This window comes from Nicotiana tabacum, chromosome 13 (genome assembly GCF_000715075.1).
Source record: "Nicotiana tabacum cultivar K326 chromosome 13, ASM71507v2, whole genome shotgun sequence".
NCBI classification, from domain to species: domain Eukaryota; kingdom Viridiplantae; phylum Streptophyta; class Magnoliopsida; order Solanales; family Solanaceae; genus Nicotiana; species Nicotiana tabacum.
Genome location: NC_134092.1, coordinates 105,028,739 through 105,044,938, shown reverse-complemented (window position 1 = coordinate 105,044,938; position 16,200 = coordinate 105,028,739). Strand labels below are relative to the sequence as shown.

Sequence of the window (16,200 nt, the reverse complement as noted above, 5' to 3'; positions counted from 1 at the left end):
TCCGGATGTTATTCATCTATTACCCATTGCCTCTTATTCAGAGTGGGATTTTATGTAGAGGCTGTGTGAAATTGACAAGTACATCAACAATAACCGTTTATACTTATAATTACAGCACACATAATCAGAGAGCATAAGAGTGTCTTGCACCTCATCAGCTTTGGAATGACAAACAACTGGATAGATCCCAGGAGAGGCACCCAACTTACGTTTTGACACTGCTATTACTCAAGAAACGAACTGGAGTTATAGCAAAGTTACGAGCAAGTTCAATTTCGAAGTTGGTACGGGCCAAGAAACAACCAGCTATTCCAGATCCAAGATTGGTTTCCATGTAGAAGAGTGCCATTTCTTAGGTATATTTTGCGGTTTGGTATCACCAAACAGGATATAATAGCTATTTCCATGTAAAAGAAAAAATATGTCGGGACATCAAAGAAAAAAATAGATATGGGAGAGAGAGAGAGAGAGAGAGAGAGAGAGAGAGAGAGAGAGAGAGAGAGAGAGAGAGAGAGAGAGAGAGCAGGAAATCAAAAGGAACAAGAAGTAAGAAAACTGAAGATAAAAATTAAAGTATCTCAATTATTTATGCTCAATTATCATTCTTGCTAGCATATTCGAACATATCCAGAGGTTATATTTCTCTTATTATCCTAATAGCAACGTTTGTATCAAGAAGCTATATAGTCTTCTTTATCTTGTTTGAGAGAGGTGAAATAGTTGTATTTCTTGCAAATCTTTTTAATCAAATTTGCAGCATAACAATACATAGGACTGAAGAGAAGGAGATAAAGATGGCTTATGTTGCCATAACTTCTTTCATGGCAACACTGTCCTTATCTCTTGAACACCAATCACACCTTACAGGAGGAGACGAAGAACTATTTGTGAATGCTTGCAGCAGGTGATTGAAAATGTTGATTCAACAAGGGTGAGTTGATGAAGACGAAGAACATGTACGGAAACACCAAATACCCAAAACCAACAAACTTTTTTACTTGGTGATAGTGGGAGAACAAGGACCTTGACCTGCCTGCCCATAAGGTTAACATTTGATTCTGTTTGAAGTTTCCGGTTATGTTTCCATAGTTGTTATTGTGTTTGATTCTTATCTAATCGTCACAACATGTTTTAGAGCCAAAGAACATAATGGTGTATGATGACTATGAACTTGAGAAGATGCAAGATCAACTTGTTAGAAGAGGCCTTGGAGAACTGATAGTTATCTCCCTAGTAGGAATCGGCAAGACAACTTTCCCAACAAGGATTTTCAATGAACCATTGATAATGTCTCATTTCAATGTTCGTGCAATGATCACTGTTTCGCAAGAATATCAACTGCGAAATTTATACCTTGGCCTCCTTCATTACACTTCGTCAAGGAGTGAAGGACTTGATGAGAAGAATGATGGAGAACTTGCAGATTTACTTCAAGGTAGAAGGTACTAATTTGTAATTGTTGATATAAGAATGTGTTTTCCATTCAACAGCAATGGAAGTCGAATGATATATACTGACTACTCGGAACGCAGAGGTTGCTAAGTATGCTAGTTTAGGTGCCCTTCCTATTTAAATGCGTCTTTTGACTTCGAAATGACTGCAGATAAATATTTGAAAGATCTTATTGATAGAAGTTTGGTTTCTGTCAATACGTGGAGAGTCAGTGGCAAAAACAAGAGCTGTGGAATTCATGATATATATGATATATGGATTTTGCTTGGAGGAAGCTTAAAATACAAACTTATTGAATATTATCATGGAGAAGGATGTTCAGTATCGAGATTATCAGTCCGCCATCCTTTTCCCTTTACATTCACGTAGAATAAGTATCCAATTTTGTTCTAAAGTGTGTTCTATGATGTGTATTATTAGAAGACGGTCTGGATAGGAAAGGTCTCAAATGAACAATATAATGATGATATGGAATTCAGAGCTTATAGAAACACATTATCTTCATAATATTAATTTTGAGGACTCTCTTTTAGCTGTTCCAATTATCTTGGATCAGCTTCAAAGTTGAAGGAAAGTTATGTTTCTTTTTCACTGACTTTTATTTATAACATCACACTTAGTTACAAAGGCTTTCAAGTGCCAGTTGATTAAATTACATGAATCATGTCTTATAATCAGGGTAAGTCTAATTTCCACTCTTTTCAAAGTTCCATCCCGTGGCAACTATGGCTCCTCTAGTAAGTTCTCTCTTATACTATTTTTTTGGGTTAAAATAGCACCAAAAGCAGCAATGTGCAACTAGCATGTTTTAGTTCATAAGTTGCAATGTACAGCAGAAGAACCATATTCTCTTTCTTTTCTTTAGTTTTTGTAATCTATTTTCTTTCATTAGTACTAACTACTATAATTAGCTAGCTAAATGTCAGCAACCTTTCTAAGGTATATATAGCTGTTGTTTAATGGCAGGCCAAGTTGAATGTCATTAAAATTTCTTTGTTGTCTTTGTATGTTGGCCTTCTATTTACAAGGTTGTATCCGTGTTGCTTTGGCTCATTTAGAGCCAGCAACGCCTTTCTCTATTGGAAATACAATGCGTTAATCTAGTTTTTTTCTCTCAATTCTTTCTTTTTGCTCTTTTTAAGCTATGTTTTTTCTCCTTTCATCTATAATTGAAATTGATGGGGAAGCATGTCCTATTTATTGATTTATTATTTAAGTAATAATAAGGAAATGATCTTGTGGTTGTGGAGGCTGTTTGAAGTTTACTAGTCCATCAACAAAACTATATACTGTTATTTTTACTTTAAGAATATGTGCTACTATAAGTTTACACTATTTTCAGGTCCTTTTTTTAAAAAAAGTTTTTGTCCACTTACAAATACATTGGACATAGCTGAAGCCACAAAGGTAAATGGAAACTCAAAACCCCTAAAACCCAATCAATAGCATATTCCTTACGTGCATGGATATATATATTAACTTTTCATAGCTTTCTTTCCATTTACCATTCTTTTTTCCTTCTTCGTTCAAGCTGCTGCTATAGTTTCGCTCTTGCTGGAAGTTTCAGAGTTAGCAGAGGGAAATTCTGAGTGATTGTGATGGTTTTCTGTCTTGTTTGAATTAAGCTTATTGGACTTCTCTTTCCTTTCGTCTTGCTTCATTTGTTGTTCCCTACACTCCATACTACAAAATGCGATATCACCCCTGTACCCATACAACAATGAATATATTATTGCTGAGATCTTTTTTTATAACAATAATTGGCCAGTGACCCACAAAAAATTTAAAATAAGAAAAGAAATCCTTCATTATAGTTCATAATGCAATAAAGTAATACACCAATAATGTAACAAGCCTTTTAAGAACTAAAGGTATTGTTTTCTTTAATCGCTGTTACGTATTTATTTTTCTATCTTATTCAACTAACAATATCTTGTCTGTTGATATTCAGTGTACTGATTCTGGTTCTCTTCTTTCCCATACAATTTGGAACAAGGTCTCAAGATTATGTTCGATCAAGAGGTAGTGTTTAACACTTACAAAATATATATGGAGTTACACCTCAAATTTCATATGTTTACTGTAGTAGAAACAAAGAAGTTTTCCATGTAAGGATCATGGGTTTTATAATGAAAATTATAAAATAAATGCGGAATTTAAAGCGTAAGTCAGAAACACTTACAAGATAAGAGCTTTATTCAAACATAAGCAAACATTTTATTTTCATTATAAAACTCGTGCTTTAAATTCTGCATTTATTTTATAATTTTCATCATAAAACTCATGATCCTTTCAATGGTATCAGAGTCATGTTGTTGAGTATGAGAGGCTAAACGCTTCATACTGTCCTTAGGGTTCGTCGAAATCTTGTTATCATGTTCATGTAATGGATCTTAATTACTCTATATTGTTCATCTCTGCATAGGTTTACTGTTCATCTTCTTTAAATCTTCAGATCTTATTCTGTAGTGTGAGGTTATCGTTCTATGTTCATAAGTGTGAGGGATCCTTGTAGGATGTTGATTAAACCTTATTAAACTGCCATCAGTTATCGTCGTCCATAGGCTAGGGAGCGCCGTCAGAGACAGGACACAACAGGACACGACGTTTAATCTCCAACCCCTAAGATAACTTAGAACTAAGAACACAACTAAGATAACTTAAGATAAAGATCAGCAAGTGAAGAAGAAGATAAATAGTAGACACTATACAGTTAGGAACATTATAGAACTATTAAGACTAATAATACATGATAGGATAACAGAGAAAGTAGACTTACGCCTTAAGGCTAGGCCTATCCAAATAAACCATGATCTCATGGAAATTTGCAAGAAAGAAATTAATGATCTCCTTAAAAAGAAGATTATAAAACCATCAAAATCACCTTGGAGCTGTGCAGCTTTCTCCGTTAATAATAGTGCAAAAAAGGAAAGAGGAGCTCCTAGGCTTGTTATTAATTATAAGCCATTAAATAAAGTCCTACAATGGATTAGTTACCCGATACCTAATAAAAGAGATTTGTTAAAAGGAACTTATAAAGCTAGCATATATAGCAAATTTGACATGAAGTCAGGTTTCTAGCAAATACAGATTAGCGAAAAAGATAAGCATAAGACTGCGTTCAATATCCCCTTTGGACAATATGAATGGAATGTTATGCCTTTCGGGTTCAAGAAAACCCCCTCAGAATTCCAAAACATCATGAATAACATATTTAACCCATATAGTAATATGTCAATTGTTTATATTGACGACGTTCTAATATTCTCAGAGGATATAGATTCTCATTTTAAACATTTAAATACTTTCTTAAGTTATCAAAAGCCCACATCTGTAATGATGGAATCTCCTTTATAAACGATTTTGTGATAACTAGGGATATAAATGAAGAAATTATCCTATGAATGCCATTTATAACCCAGATTAAACCATATCATGATAACTTGGATGCAATTTGCCCCTTCACAAAGAAGACAGATGCCCCTTCATCGGCCGACAAAGACAAAGACAATTTTTTCAAAAGCAAACGACTCTTCAAAAAAGGAAAGAGTCACTTGACAACGACAACTACAAAAGGATAAGAATAGTAACTTGCCTCTTCAGCTAAGCAGAAGACGACCCTTCAACAAAGCAAAAGACATCAATCTAGGATCATCCATTTGTAAGGTTAGATTAACTCGAACAATTTTCAGAAGTCTATATAAGACTTTCAAATTGTAATCGTTAGAGAGCAAAAAAAATTCCAAGATTATCTTTCTATCCTTTCTCTCCCTCTTTGTAAAATATTTGCTTATGTTTGAATAAAGCTCTTATCTTGTAAGTGTTTCTAACTTATGCTTTAAATTTCGCATTTATTTTATAATTGTTTATTATAAAACCCATGATCCTTTCAAGTTGATTGTAAATCAGCAAAAGAGATTTTACAAAATGATGTAAAAAATCTTATTTCAAAACAGATTTTTGCCAGATGGCAAGCTTTCTTATCAATCTTCGATTTTCAAACTGATTTTATTAAAGGTGAAAAAAATTATTTATCAGAATTTTTAACCAGAGAATTCTTACAGGGAAAGAATGAGACCAAGCAAGACGGGTCCCTTTAGGGCCTCACCCAATAAAAATCAAGGAAATAGATATTCCCCACTAGCAGAATTTTCATCCCTACCCGTAAAACTACATTCACATATAATGGTTACCCCTCCGAGAGTACCCACTATAAATAAACCCTCATCATCAAAGATGACAATTATTGGTTCTATACCAAGAATAGAAGGACCATTTCAACAAGTTTTATCAAAGGCCTCAACAAGCTTAATGACACGTAAACTGTTAACTAGTTCACACTACGAGATGAAGACCCCTGAATCTTTTGCACAAACGGTAAACCCAAACACTCCCTCCAAGAGAGAAGGTAAAAAGCTCATCTCTGAAGAGAAGGAAAATTTCGAACTCATACCCAAGTCGCCAATCATGATTTTGGCATTAGACAAAGGTTACGAAAATCTCGAAATAGGAGATTTGGTTAGACCTTGTTATACTAACAGGAATTACGTAGAGTCCAGTGACCCTCTCAAAACAAGAAGGTACTATGAATTTATCCTTATAGATACATGATCAATATCAATAGAACATGAGTTAAAAGATAACATGGACCCGAATTTTTCTTGAAAATGTTTAATCTTTTCCTCCATTCCCAGGGTTTTTAAAGTTTGTTCAATTTTGTGAACTTTTATATCGTTTTTTAAATAATTTACCTTATTTGAAAGCAGGTTTATTTTAAATATAGTTTTTGATTTGAGGAAGTCACTTTCCTCTTTGGAAATGGAATTTAGATAAAGGAATTTTATTTTCTTTCCTAATATTGTGGTGCAAATTGCATTCAAGTTATCATGATATGGTTTAATCTGGGTTATAAATATCATTCCTAGGATAATTTCTTCATCTATATCCCTAGTTACCACAAAATCATTTATAAAGGAGATTCCATCATTACAGATGTGGGCTTTTGATAACTTAAGAAAGTATTTAAATGTTTAAAATGAGAATCTATATCCTCTGAGAATATTAGAACGTCGTCAATATAAACAATTGACATATTACTATATGGGTTAAATATGTTATTCATGATGTTTTGGAATTCTGAGGGGGCTTTCTTTAACCCGAAAGTCATAACATTCCATTCATATTGTCCAAAGGGGACATTGAATGCAGTCTTATACTTATCTTTTTCGCTAATCTTTATTTGCTAGAAACCTGACTTCATGTCAAATTTGCTGTATATGCTAGCTTTATAAGTTCTTTTTAACAAATCTCTTTTATTAGGTATCGGGTAACTAATCCATTGTAGGACTTTGTTTAATGGCTTATAATTAATAACAAGCCTAGGAGCTCCTCTTTCCTTTTCTGCGCTATTATTAACGTAGAAAGCTGCACAACTCCAAGGTGATTTTGATGGTTTTATAATCTTCTTTTTAAGGAGATCATTAATTTCTTTCTTGCAAATTTCCATGAGATCATGGTTCATTTGGATAGGCCTAGCCTTAAGGCGTAAGTCTACTTTCTCTGTTATCCTATTATGTATTATTTGTCTTAACAGTTCTATAATGTTCCTAACTGTATAGTGTCTACTATTTATCTTCTTCTTCCCTTGTTGATCTTTATCTTAAGTTATCTTTAGTTGTGTTCTTAGTTCTAAGTTATCTTGGGGGTTGGGGATTAAACGTGTGTCGTGTTATGTCATGTTTCTGGAGGCACTCCCTAGCCTATGGACGACGGCAACTGACGGCAGTTTAATAAGGTTTAATCAACATCCTACAAGGATCCCTCACACTTATGAACATAGAACGATAACCTCACACTACAGAATAAGATCTGAAGATTTAAAGAAGATGAACAGTAAATATATGCAGAGATGAATAATATAGAGTAATTAAGATCCATAACATCAACATGATAACAAGCTTTTGACGAACCCTAAGGATAATATGAGGGGTTTAGCCTCTCATACTCAACAACATGGCTCTGACACCATTGAAAGGATCATGGGTTTTATAATGAAAACTATATAATAAAAGTGAAATTTAAAGCATAAGTCAAAAACACTTACAAGATAAGAGCTTTATTCAAACATAAGCAAACATTTTACAAAAAGGGCAGAGAAAGGATAGAAAGAAAATCTTTGGAAATTTTCTGATCTCTAACGATTAGAATTTGAAAGTCTTATATATACTTCTGAAAATTGTTGATATAATCTCAACCTTATAAATAGACGATTCTAGATTGATGTCTTTTGCTTTGTTGAAGGGTCGTCTTCTGCTTAGCTGAAGAGGCAAGTTACTATTCTTGTCCTTTTATGGTTGTCGTTGTCAAGTGACTCTTTCATTTTTTGAAGAGTAGTTTGCTTTTGAAAAAGCTGTCTTTGTCGGCTGATGAAGGGGCATCTGTCTTCTTTGTGAAGGGGAAAAATATTTATTCCTCGTCTGCATATGCATGGTAAGTTTAGGCTATAAAGCTTGCCATCTCGCAAAAATCTATTTTGAAATAAGATTTTTTACATCCTTTCATAAAATCGCTTTTGTTGATTTACAATCAACTCTTAGTAAAAATTCTTTATTAATTAAATCATCTTGAAATTTAGTAATACATAGTACTATAGACAAAATTTCTTTTTTGACTGTACTATAATTCTTTTGAGCGAAATTTCAGATTCCGAAAGTGAATCGAACTAATTGTTCTGAAGACTCGGGAGAGACTTTCTGTTTAAGAATACCACCGTACCCTTCGTCTGAATCGTCGGTTTCTACTATCATGAATGCATCTGGATTTGGAATACCTAGGCACAAAAGTTTTTGAACAATGGACTTGACCTTTTTAACTGTATTTGTTTGTTCTATACTCCACAATGGAATTGAGTTTGTTCAAAAACTTTTGTGTCTATGTATTCCAAATCGAGATACATTTATGATAGTAGAAATCGACGCTTCAGACGTAGGGTACGGTGGTATTCTTAAACAGAAAGTCTCTCCCGAGTCTTCGAACAATTAGTTCGATTCCCTTACATCCCTACTCGTGAGACCACCTTCACATAAAATGGTTACCCCTCCGAGAGTACCTACTATAAATAAACCAGCATCATCAAAGATGACAATTATCGATTCTATACCAAGAATAGAAGCACCATTACAACAGGCTTCATCAAAGGCCTCAACAAGCTCAATGACAGGTAAACTGTTAACCAGTTCACACTACGAGATGAATACCCCAGAATCTTTTGCACAAGCGGTAAGCCCAAACACTCCCTCTAAGAGAAAAGGTAAAAAGCCCATCTCTCAAGAGAAGGAAAATTTCGAACTCATACCCAAGTCGCCAATCATGATTTTGGTATTAGACAACGGTTACACAAATCTCGAAATAAGAGATTTGGTTAGACCTTGTTATACCAACAGGAATTACGTAGAGTCCACTGACCCTCTCAAAACAAGAAGGTACTATGAATTTATCCTGATAGATACAGGATCAATATCAATAGAACATGAGTTAAAAGATAACATGGACCCCAATAGTATTAAACACTCAAAGTTCACTATTAATAAGATTATTAGCCTTTTTGAATGGTGTATGGACCACTTGCAATACCCCGATTGTGCTATCAAAACAACATATGCCTCAAACCTATAATTTCGTTGACTATACATAAGCATGGTATAACTTTATATACTACGCCCAAATACCCATATCTGGTTCGTAAAATACAGCGAACAAATGATGAAATCAGTCATTCCCAGATGGTTTTATGACTGGTGGAAAATATTTGGAGGAACTGAGCAAATGATGCCCAGAAGCTTTCAAATACATTTCGAAAGATTCCAAAAGGAGCATGAAATTTCCACGCTACCTGATCATATTAAGTTATGCAAATACTACTTTGCAAAACGAATTTCCTACATAATCAACTGGTCATTCACCATTGAAGAAATTGACCGAATTAAATACTTAGTTAAAATTCCAAGGATCAAAGGGTGAGTGCCTGAAGTAAAAGCAACTCAGTCCAAGTCCAAAGCAGCAAGCAGAATGGGATCATCCAGTTTCCAAATAGAATTAAAAAAAAGACTATTAGAAGTCTTAGCAAATATTGATACAGCAAGTCCAACGGAAGTACAAGCCATGCTAGAAGCAGCATCAGCATCTTCCTCAACGGAAAATCAAAACAATGGAGACATGGAAGACCCACAAGGTATAGCCCAAGTTTACCATGTCTATGCAGACGAGGAATAAGCATCTTGCCCCTTCACAAAGAAGACAGATGCCCGTTCTGGCAACGACAACCACAAAAGGACAAGAATAGTAACTTGACTCTTCAGCTAAGCAGAAGACGACCCTTCAGCTCCATATATGAAATTTGAAGTGTAACTCCATATATATTTTGTAAGTTGAAACCACATCGTCAAAATAGCACGTGCTAGTCAGTTTTTGGACTGGTAATTAAAAAAGAGCCAGCGTTTGCAAACTCATTAAAAAAATAATCATTGTTTTGCTGAAACACGGAAAGTTGTAGCATAATATGCTGGAATATAGAGCTCCTGCGTATAAGATTCCGACATATTATATATGTTGGAACTCCGACACACGAAAAGTTTCAGCATAATATGCGGGATTATGAAGCTCCTACATATAAAGTTATAAACTTCCAAGCATATTATGATGGAACTCCAGCACATTATAAAACTCTAGCATATTATGCTGGAAGCTCATATGTAAAAATATTCAAACTTCCGCATATTATGCTGGAATATTTCTGGATTTTTATAAGTGTTTTTGTTTAGATTTTATCTTTACATGAAAAGTGGCTAAATTTCGCTTACTTTTGAAACTGTGGCTATTTTTCAATTACCAATTGTAAATCTAGCTATTTTTAATCTCTTAGCAAATTAGGTTCTTCAACAAATTGTAAATCTAGCTATTTTTTAATTCTTTTTCTTTCCTTTTGTTAGCTTTTTTCTTCAGTACGTAAAATAAGTGCTAAAAAGAAAATCAATAGGAAAATGAAGTTTCTCGCCATCAGATTCCTACCTATTACTCACTCCTTTTTGACTCCATAAGTATTCCAGTCTATTAAAGAATCCTATAAATCTGTTAATATGTCATTAATTAAAAAAGACTTAAAATTTCTGATTTAAAACATATTATGATATTTATGAGAATTTTAAAAACAAATTATTTCTAAATATATAAATATGTTATCTTTTTAAACAAACTGTATCACATAAATTTGGACGATTATTATACCAAAAACTTATTCTGTCTCATTTATTGGTAGACATTAAAGTTGTACCTGTACATGTAGATGTCTCGTCCGGGAGCCAACCGGCGGTTACAAAGACCACAAGTTCTCAAGAAATTAGCCGTCTCTGTTTGAAAACCTTCGCCTGAAATTCTCCTTTGGTATCTCGGCGACACCATCGCCGCCATAGAATATTGATGATCATATCCACTTGCAGTAGTACTACTAATAATTACTTGCTTCTCTGATGAACCCTTAAACTGATCATGATGATCAACCATAACTTTAGGCCTATAATCAGACGGCTCTTGTTCACTGCCAGTCCCTGTCCCTATATCAACGGTGATCCCTGTCATGCTCGTTGTCCTCCTCATCGGTGGACGTCCTCTTTTACCCAACATCATTTTCTTCTTCTTAAAAAAAATTAAGAATAATAACACCCCTTCATTTTGCTCTCTTTTTTGGGTGTTAGTTTTTTCAGAGAAAGAAGAGTGATGGGCTGATGAATTATGGAGAGTGGAGTGGGAGAGATTTTTTTGAAGAAGAAATGGAATGAGGGGGTGGAGAGATAAATGGGAAATAGAAAGTGAATCTGAGCCGTCTGATTCTTTCTCCTTTTTTCTTTTCCTTATAGATTCTTTCATTCGCCTTCCACGTCAAGCATTTTGAAGTCTCGTATAAGTCACGACGGGGAGATTTTTTTTATTTAAACCATAGTTTCACTTAATTTTGTTTATTATGAGACGTAGTTTATGATATTTGAAAAGAAACACAATAGTTCTATAGGCTTCTTTTATGTTCGTAAGGATAATAAGAGTGAAACTCCGGTAGTGGTTTTTCATCAGGGAATTTAAAAAATAAAAGTAAAAAAAAATAAAAAGATAGTACGTAATATTTAATTAACCCCTGCCTGGACCCCGGTACAAAGAGGGAAGGGGAAATGTGTAATATATTAAGTAAATACGAAATGTTCAAGATTTTTTATGACAATATATTTTTTGATATAGTATATAAATGTGAACGAATGTTAAAATGTATATGTAACTTTTTTCTGTTTTCTGATTCATTTTTTCTGAAATTTTCACCTTAGAGTTAGAACAAGGTGACAGTCTCGATCTGTGGCAAGGGAAAAATACACCTAAACTATACTTGCATGAATTTCCTAATTGTCTAAAGGCCCGAATAAATTTTTTGTAGGTTGCGGTTGTTAATAACTATTACTATATATAAGAACATGTATTTCTTTTCTTAGTTTGGCCACACAAAATAAATTAGTGTTTGGACTAAGTAGTGATGATGAAATTTGAAAAAGATGGGTAGGCATTGAATTGCTTTTGGGCCACTTCTTATTTTTACAAAAGAAAATGACATTAACGGTGGGTTTTGGACTTTTGGTGAGGTGTGGGACCTAATATCAAAATTACAAATTCAGTGGGATAGTGAATATTCCAAATTTCTCCTTGTTTCGGGGAATTTTAGGTTTCCACAGTTTGTGAAAAGTAGTATGGAAAAGCGAAACCATTGTGAAAGGCTACGTATTCCTATATCTTTAATTAGTTTGTGTTCAAGTTGTAAATATAAAATCAATCATTTTAACCTTCAAAGTGAAACTTTTTAATAGAATTCGGAAAGTAGGGCACATAGTGAAAATCGTACGCTAGATGAAAAACTAAAAAAGAATCCTTACTTTATTTCATTGTGAATAAAACATTAAAAAAAAAAATAGCCTTAGGATACACCAAGTCAATATATAAATAATTTTAAAAACAAAAAGTTTAAACATGAATTACACTTTTAATGACAGAAGTATATTTTATAGAAAATAATTATATAAAATTGAGGTATATACAATAGTTTATATATCTAATTTCGGAGAAAAATATTTCTTAAAATGGAACTTTGGAGTTACTTTATCAACTTCAAATATGCATGTTCCTAGCGTATGTTTACGTACAATAAAAAGAAAAATAGTATAAATAAATTATTTAATCTATATAATTTAAATTATAATTAATTTTAATATCCTAAATATTATGACTTTCTATGTAGTATTTCAAAAAGAAGGGTCAAAAAAAAAATTATTAGTTGACTTTAAAGTCTTACATATTAGAAAAATAATTAAATGACTAGTTTGTCTAAAGTAAAATTGATTTTCAAAGGTTAATAAAGGTGAATGATATTTTGTTAAGGACTTCGTGTCTTTAATATAGTATATATATAAATATAGATAGATAGATAGATATAAATATAAATAGATGTAGATATCGATAGATAGATTAAAATAATAATTAGTCACCAGAAATAATTAAAAGACAGGATCAGGTGAATATTGGATTTTCGGAAAGATGATTGATTTATCAATAAGCTCCGAATCAACTCTCTTGTGAGTTGTACAACTAGTTTAATTCCGTTTGCTCTCTAACTTTGCTGATTATTGTAGCCTACTTTTAGGTTGTCGAAAACAATTTTTCATATATTCTTAGTAATATAATGTTGTAAGTTATAGTACTTTTTCTCTACCTTTAATTAGGGGTGTTAATAAAAATTCAAAAAATCGAACCAAACCGAAAACCGAACTAAACCGATCAAAAAAATCGATACTTTTTAGGTTTGGTTTGGTTTTGGTTTTGAATTTTAAAAATCGATCAAATTTGGTTTGGTTTTGGTTTTAATCAAAAAATAACCGAACCAAACCGACTATAAAAGTAGCTATTTAAATTTATTATTACACCTATATATATGTATATTTTTATATAAAGTTTCTAAAATTTTATGGAAAATATTAGTCATTTGTATTTTTAGTCTAGTTCTTTGCTATTATAATAATCTAATTCTTTACCTTTACATTCTTTGCTAAGTACAAGAATTTATTTTATGTTAAAAATAATTAATTTTTAATTGAGTACTTAAATTATTCATCACTATTTGATTCAATTATCATCAATATATCTTGGTAAATGATAGATTTCTCAAAGAGCAATTGGTTTGATAGTGTTACGTTGAAAATATAGTCGCCGAAATATGTGTTTGGTAGTATATGTCTCATATTTAAGAAAAAATCCGATAAATAACCGAAAAACTGACAAAAACCGAATCAATAAAAAACTGACTTAATTGGTTTGGTTTGATTCCAATATTTGAAGAACCGACTTACTTGGTTTGGTTTCTTTTTAGGAAAAAACCGATCCAAACCAAACTGTGAACACCCCTACCTTTAATATATAAATCTGTAAAATGTTGAGAAAACAATGTCTGAACTGAAACCAATAAATAAAAAGATTTAACAATCATACTTTGACCCACTTAATTCTTTTTGAATAGATGGAGGTAGGGGTGTCAATGGTTCTGTTCGACCGGTTATTTTATAAAATTTGCACCATATCAATTTTTTGGTTATTCTATTGTGTATAACCAAAATTAAATTTTTTAAAATCGTCCCAATCATGTTGGTTTCGGTACGATTCGGTTAATTTTCGATATTTTTTTAAATTTTATGCAAAAAGTCACTAGTAAAAATAGAATGTAATAACGTACATACTTTTATAAAGAATTAACAAAATTCTCTAGACATTTTTACTGTTTAAATGGTGATGAATTATGAAAACATGAAAGATGGCCAGAGTATAGATCCATCAATTACTCTACTGCTGCGTAAAAGAAACTACACAAAGACAAAGAAAAGATAAATCACACAAGTACAAAGATATTAACCAAGTTAGGACTCAAGAATAAAGTAAATAGAAGATTAAATATTCAAAAAGATAAATTTAAATCAAACGAAAGGAAACATATTCAATACATTATAGTTTGCTACTCATAATCATTAAAATACTTTGTGTCTTGCTAGTGAATATGCTAGGAATAATTTAGTTTCAATAGGAGTAACATAATAGGTTTGAGAATTAGGATTTTGATCTTATTTACTTGTTGGCTTATAATCATTTTTATAGTTCCAAGACCCAAGGAAAAATTTAGTACTTTATTATTTTTAAACTTAATATATAAATATATTTTTCATACGTAAATTTATTCGGTATGGTTCGGTATTTTTTCATAAAATAAAAAATCTACCCTAATTATTAGTATGGTTGTAGATTTATATAGAAACCTACGATTCTATTAAAAGAAACCTAAAAATCGGTTCGGTACGGTACGGTCAATTTAGTCGGTTTTTAAATATTCATTGATACCCATAGATGGATGTATACGGGCTATTTGATTATAACAACTGGAGTCCAACTTATAATAAATGATCTTTAATTTACTTTAATTTGTTTAAATTGAAAAAACATCTATGGTAGTGGTATTTGTTTGGAAAAATCTGCTTGATATAAATCTTGCAAAAGTATTTCCAATTTTAACATGTTCTGTTTAAGGAACTTCAAGAAATATTTCCAAAAATTATTTTTAAAGCATTTTCCTAAGAAAAGTTCTTGTCCGCTTACAACACTCTCTCAAATCTTTTTAATTTTTTTTTAATAAAAAAGGAAGACTGCAACTATCCGAACACATTTCTTCCTTACTTCCATTGTAATAATTTTTTTTTTTAAAATACTTCCTAAAGAAGTCCTCAATATTTTCAGAAAACTTCTTAAAAACAAACACCAAACATCACGAGGGCACAATCCAGGTCATTAGTTTGGGACTGTTTGTAAACTTTTAGATAGCTAAGGCCTAAGGGGAGAGATGCCAAGATCAAAAGCTTTGATAAGTCGACATCCTTATAGTGACATAGAGGAGGCAAGTTTTGCAATGACTTTTAGAAAATATCATATCACCTCCATTTACTTTGATTTATTCAAATTCAACCTTCCAATGGATTTAGTAAATAATATTAATGGTGTTTCCTTCTGTTTTGCATTTTAGAAAAAAAATAAGGAAAATCAGTTATGTCTATTTATAAGTAGCTTATAATAAAAATTGGCCAACTCATAAAACATTACTAATATTAGTAAAATATTATCAATATTAGCCAATTATCTATTTTTAGTCAAAAAAGGGTCAAATTTTTGTTTTCTTTTGAGTGAGTGTTATCAGAATAGGTTGGGTACATCTTAAGAGCTCGAATCTCACTTTTGGATGATTTGTTGGAGTTTTGAGGTGGTTTGAATTGAAAATTCGAAATAGAAGACGAACATGAAAAAAAATGATACGTGTATCACGTATGTATCATATTTGTATCAAATGTGTATCACATGTATACCTGTGTGTGACATACATGCGTGATACATGTATCGTAGAAAATTTTTTCTGAACTCGATTTTAACTACGAATCTTGATGCCAAAACAGTCCAAATCACCTCCAATCTTTCTCAAATTTTGTATATTGACTCATCTATGTGTTTTCAATGATTTTCAACCATACCCATTGAAAAAAGTCCTTTTTTGGTTAGATTTTAGGAATCTTGCATATACATATATATATATATATATATATATATATATATATATATATATATATATATATATGT

The 16,200-nt window shown here is 32.1% G+C and overlaps 1 protein-coding gene and 1 long non-coding RNA gene across 2 annotated transcripts; one reads left to right on the top strand and one right to left on the bottom strand.

Annotated features, from left to right (window-relative positions):
• Positions 1 to 167: 167 nt before the first annotated feature.
• On the top strand, positions 168 to 1,959 carry LOC142168378 (uncharacterized). Its single transcript, XR_012698239.1, has 2 exons — positions 168 to 1,044; positions 1,136 to 1,959. It is a non-coding gene; the product is annotated as an uncharacterized LOC142168378 (long non-coding RNA).
• A 766-nt stretch (positions 1,960 to 2,725) lies between these two features.
• On the bottom strand, positions 2,726 to 11,343 carry LOC107766503 (FCS-Like Zinc finger 5). The gene is made up of 2 exons (XM_016585301.2): positions 10,781 to 11,343; positions 2,726 to 3,156 (listed from the first exon to the last, which is right to left on the bottom strand). The coding sequence occupies exons 1-2, from the start codon at positions 11,131 to 11,133 to the stop codon at positions 2,979 to 2,981; spliced, it is 531 nt and encodes a 176-aa protein (XP_016440787.1). The 5' UTR covers positions 11,134 to 11,343; the 3' UTR covers positions 2,726 to 2,978.
• Between the last annotated feature and the right edge of the window lie 4,857 nt (positions 11,344 to 16,200).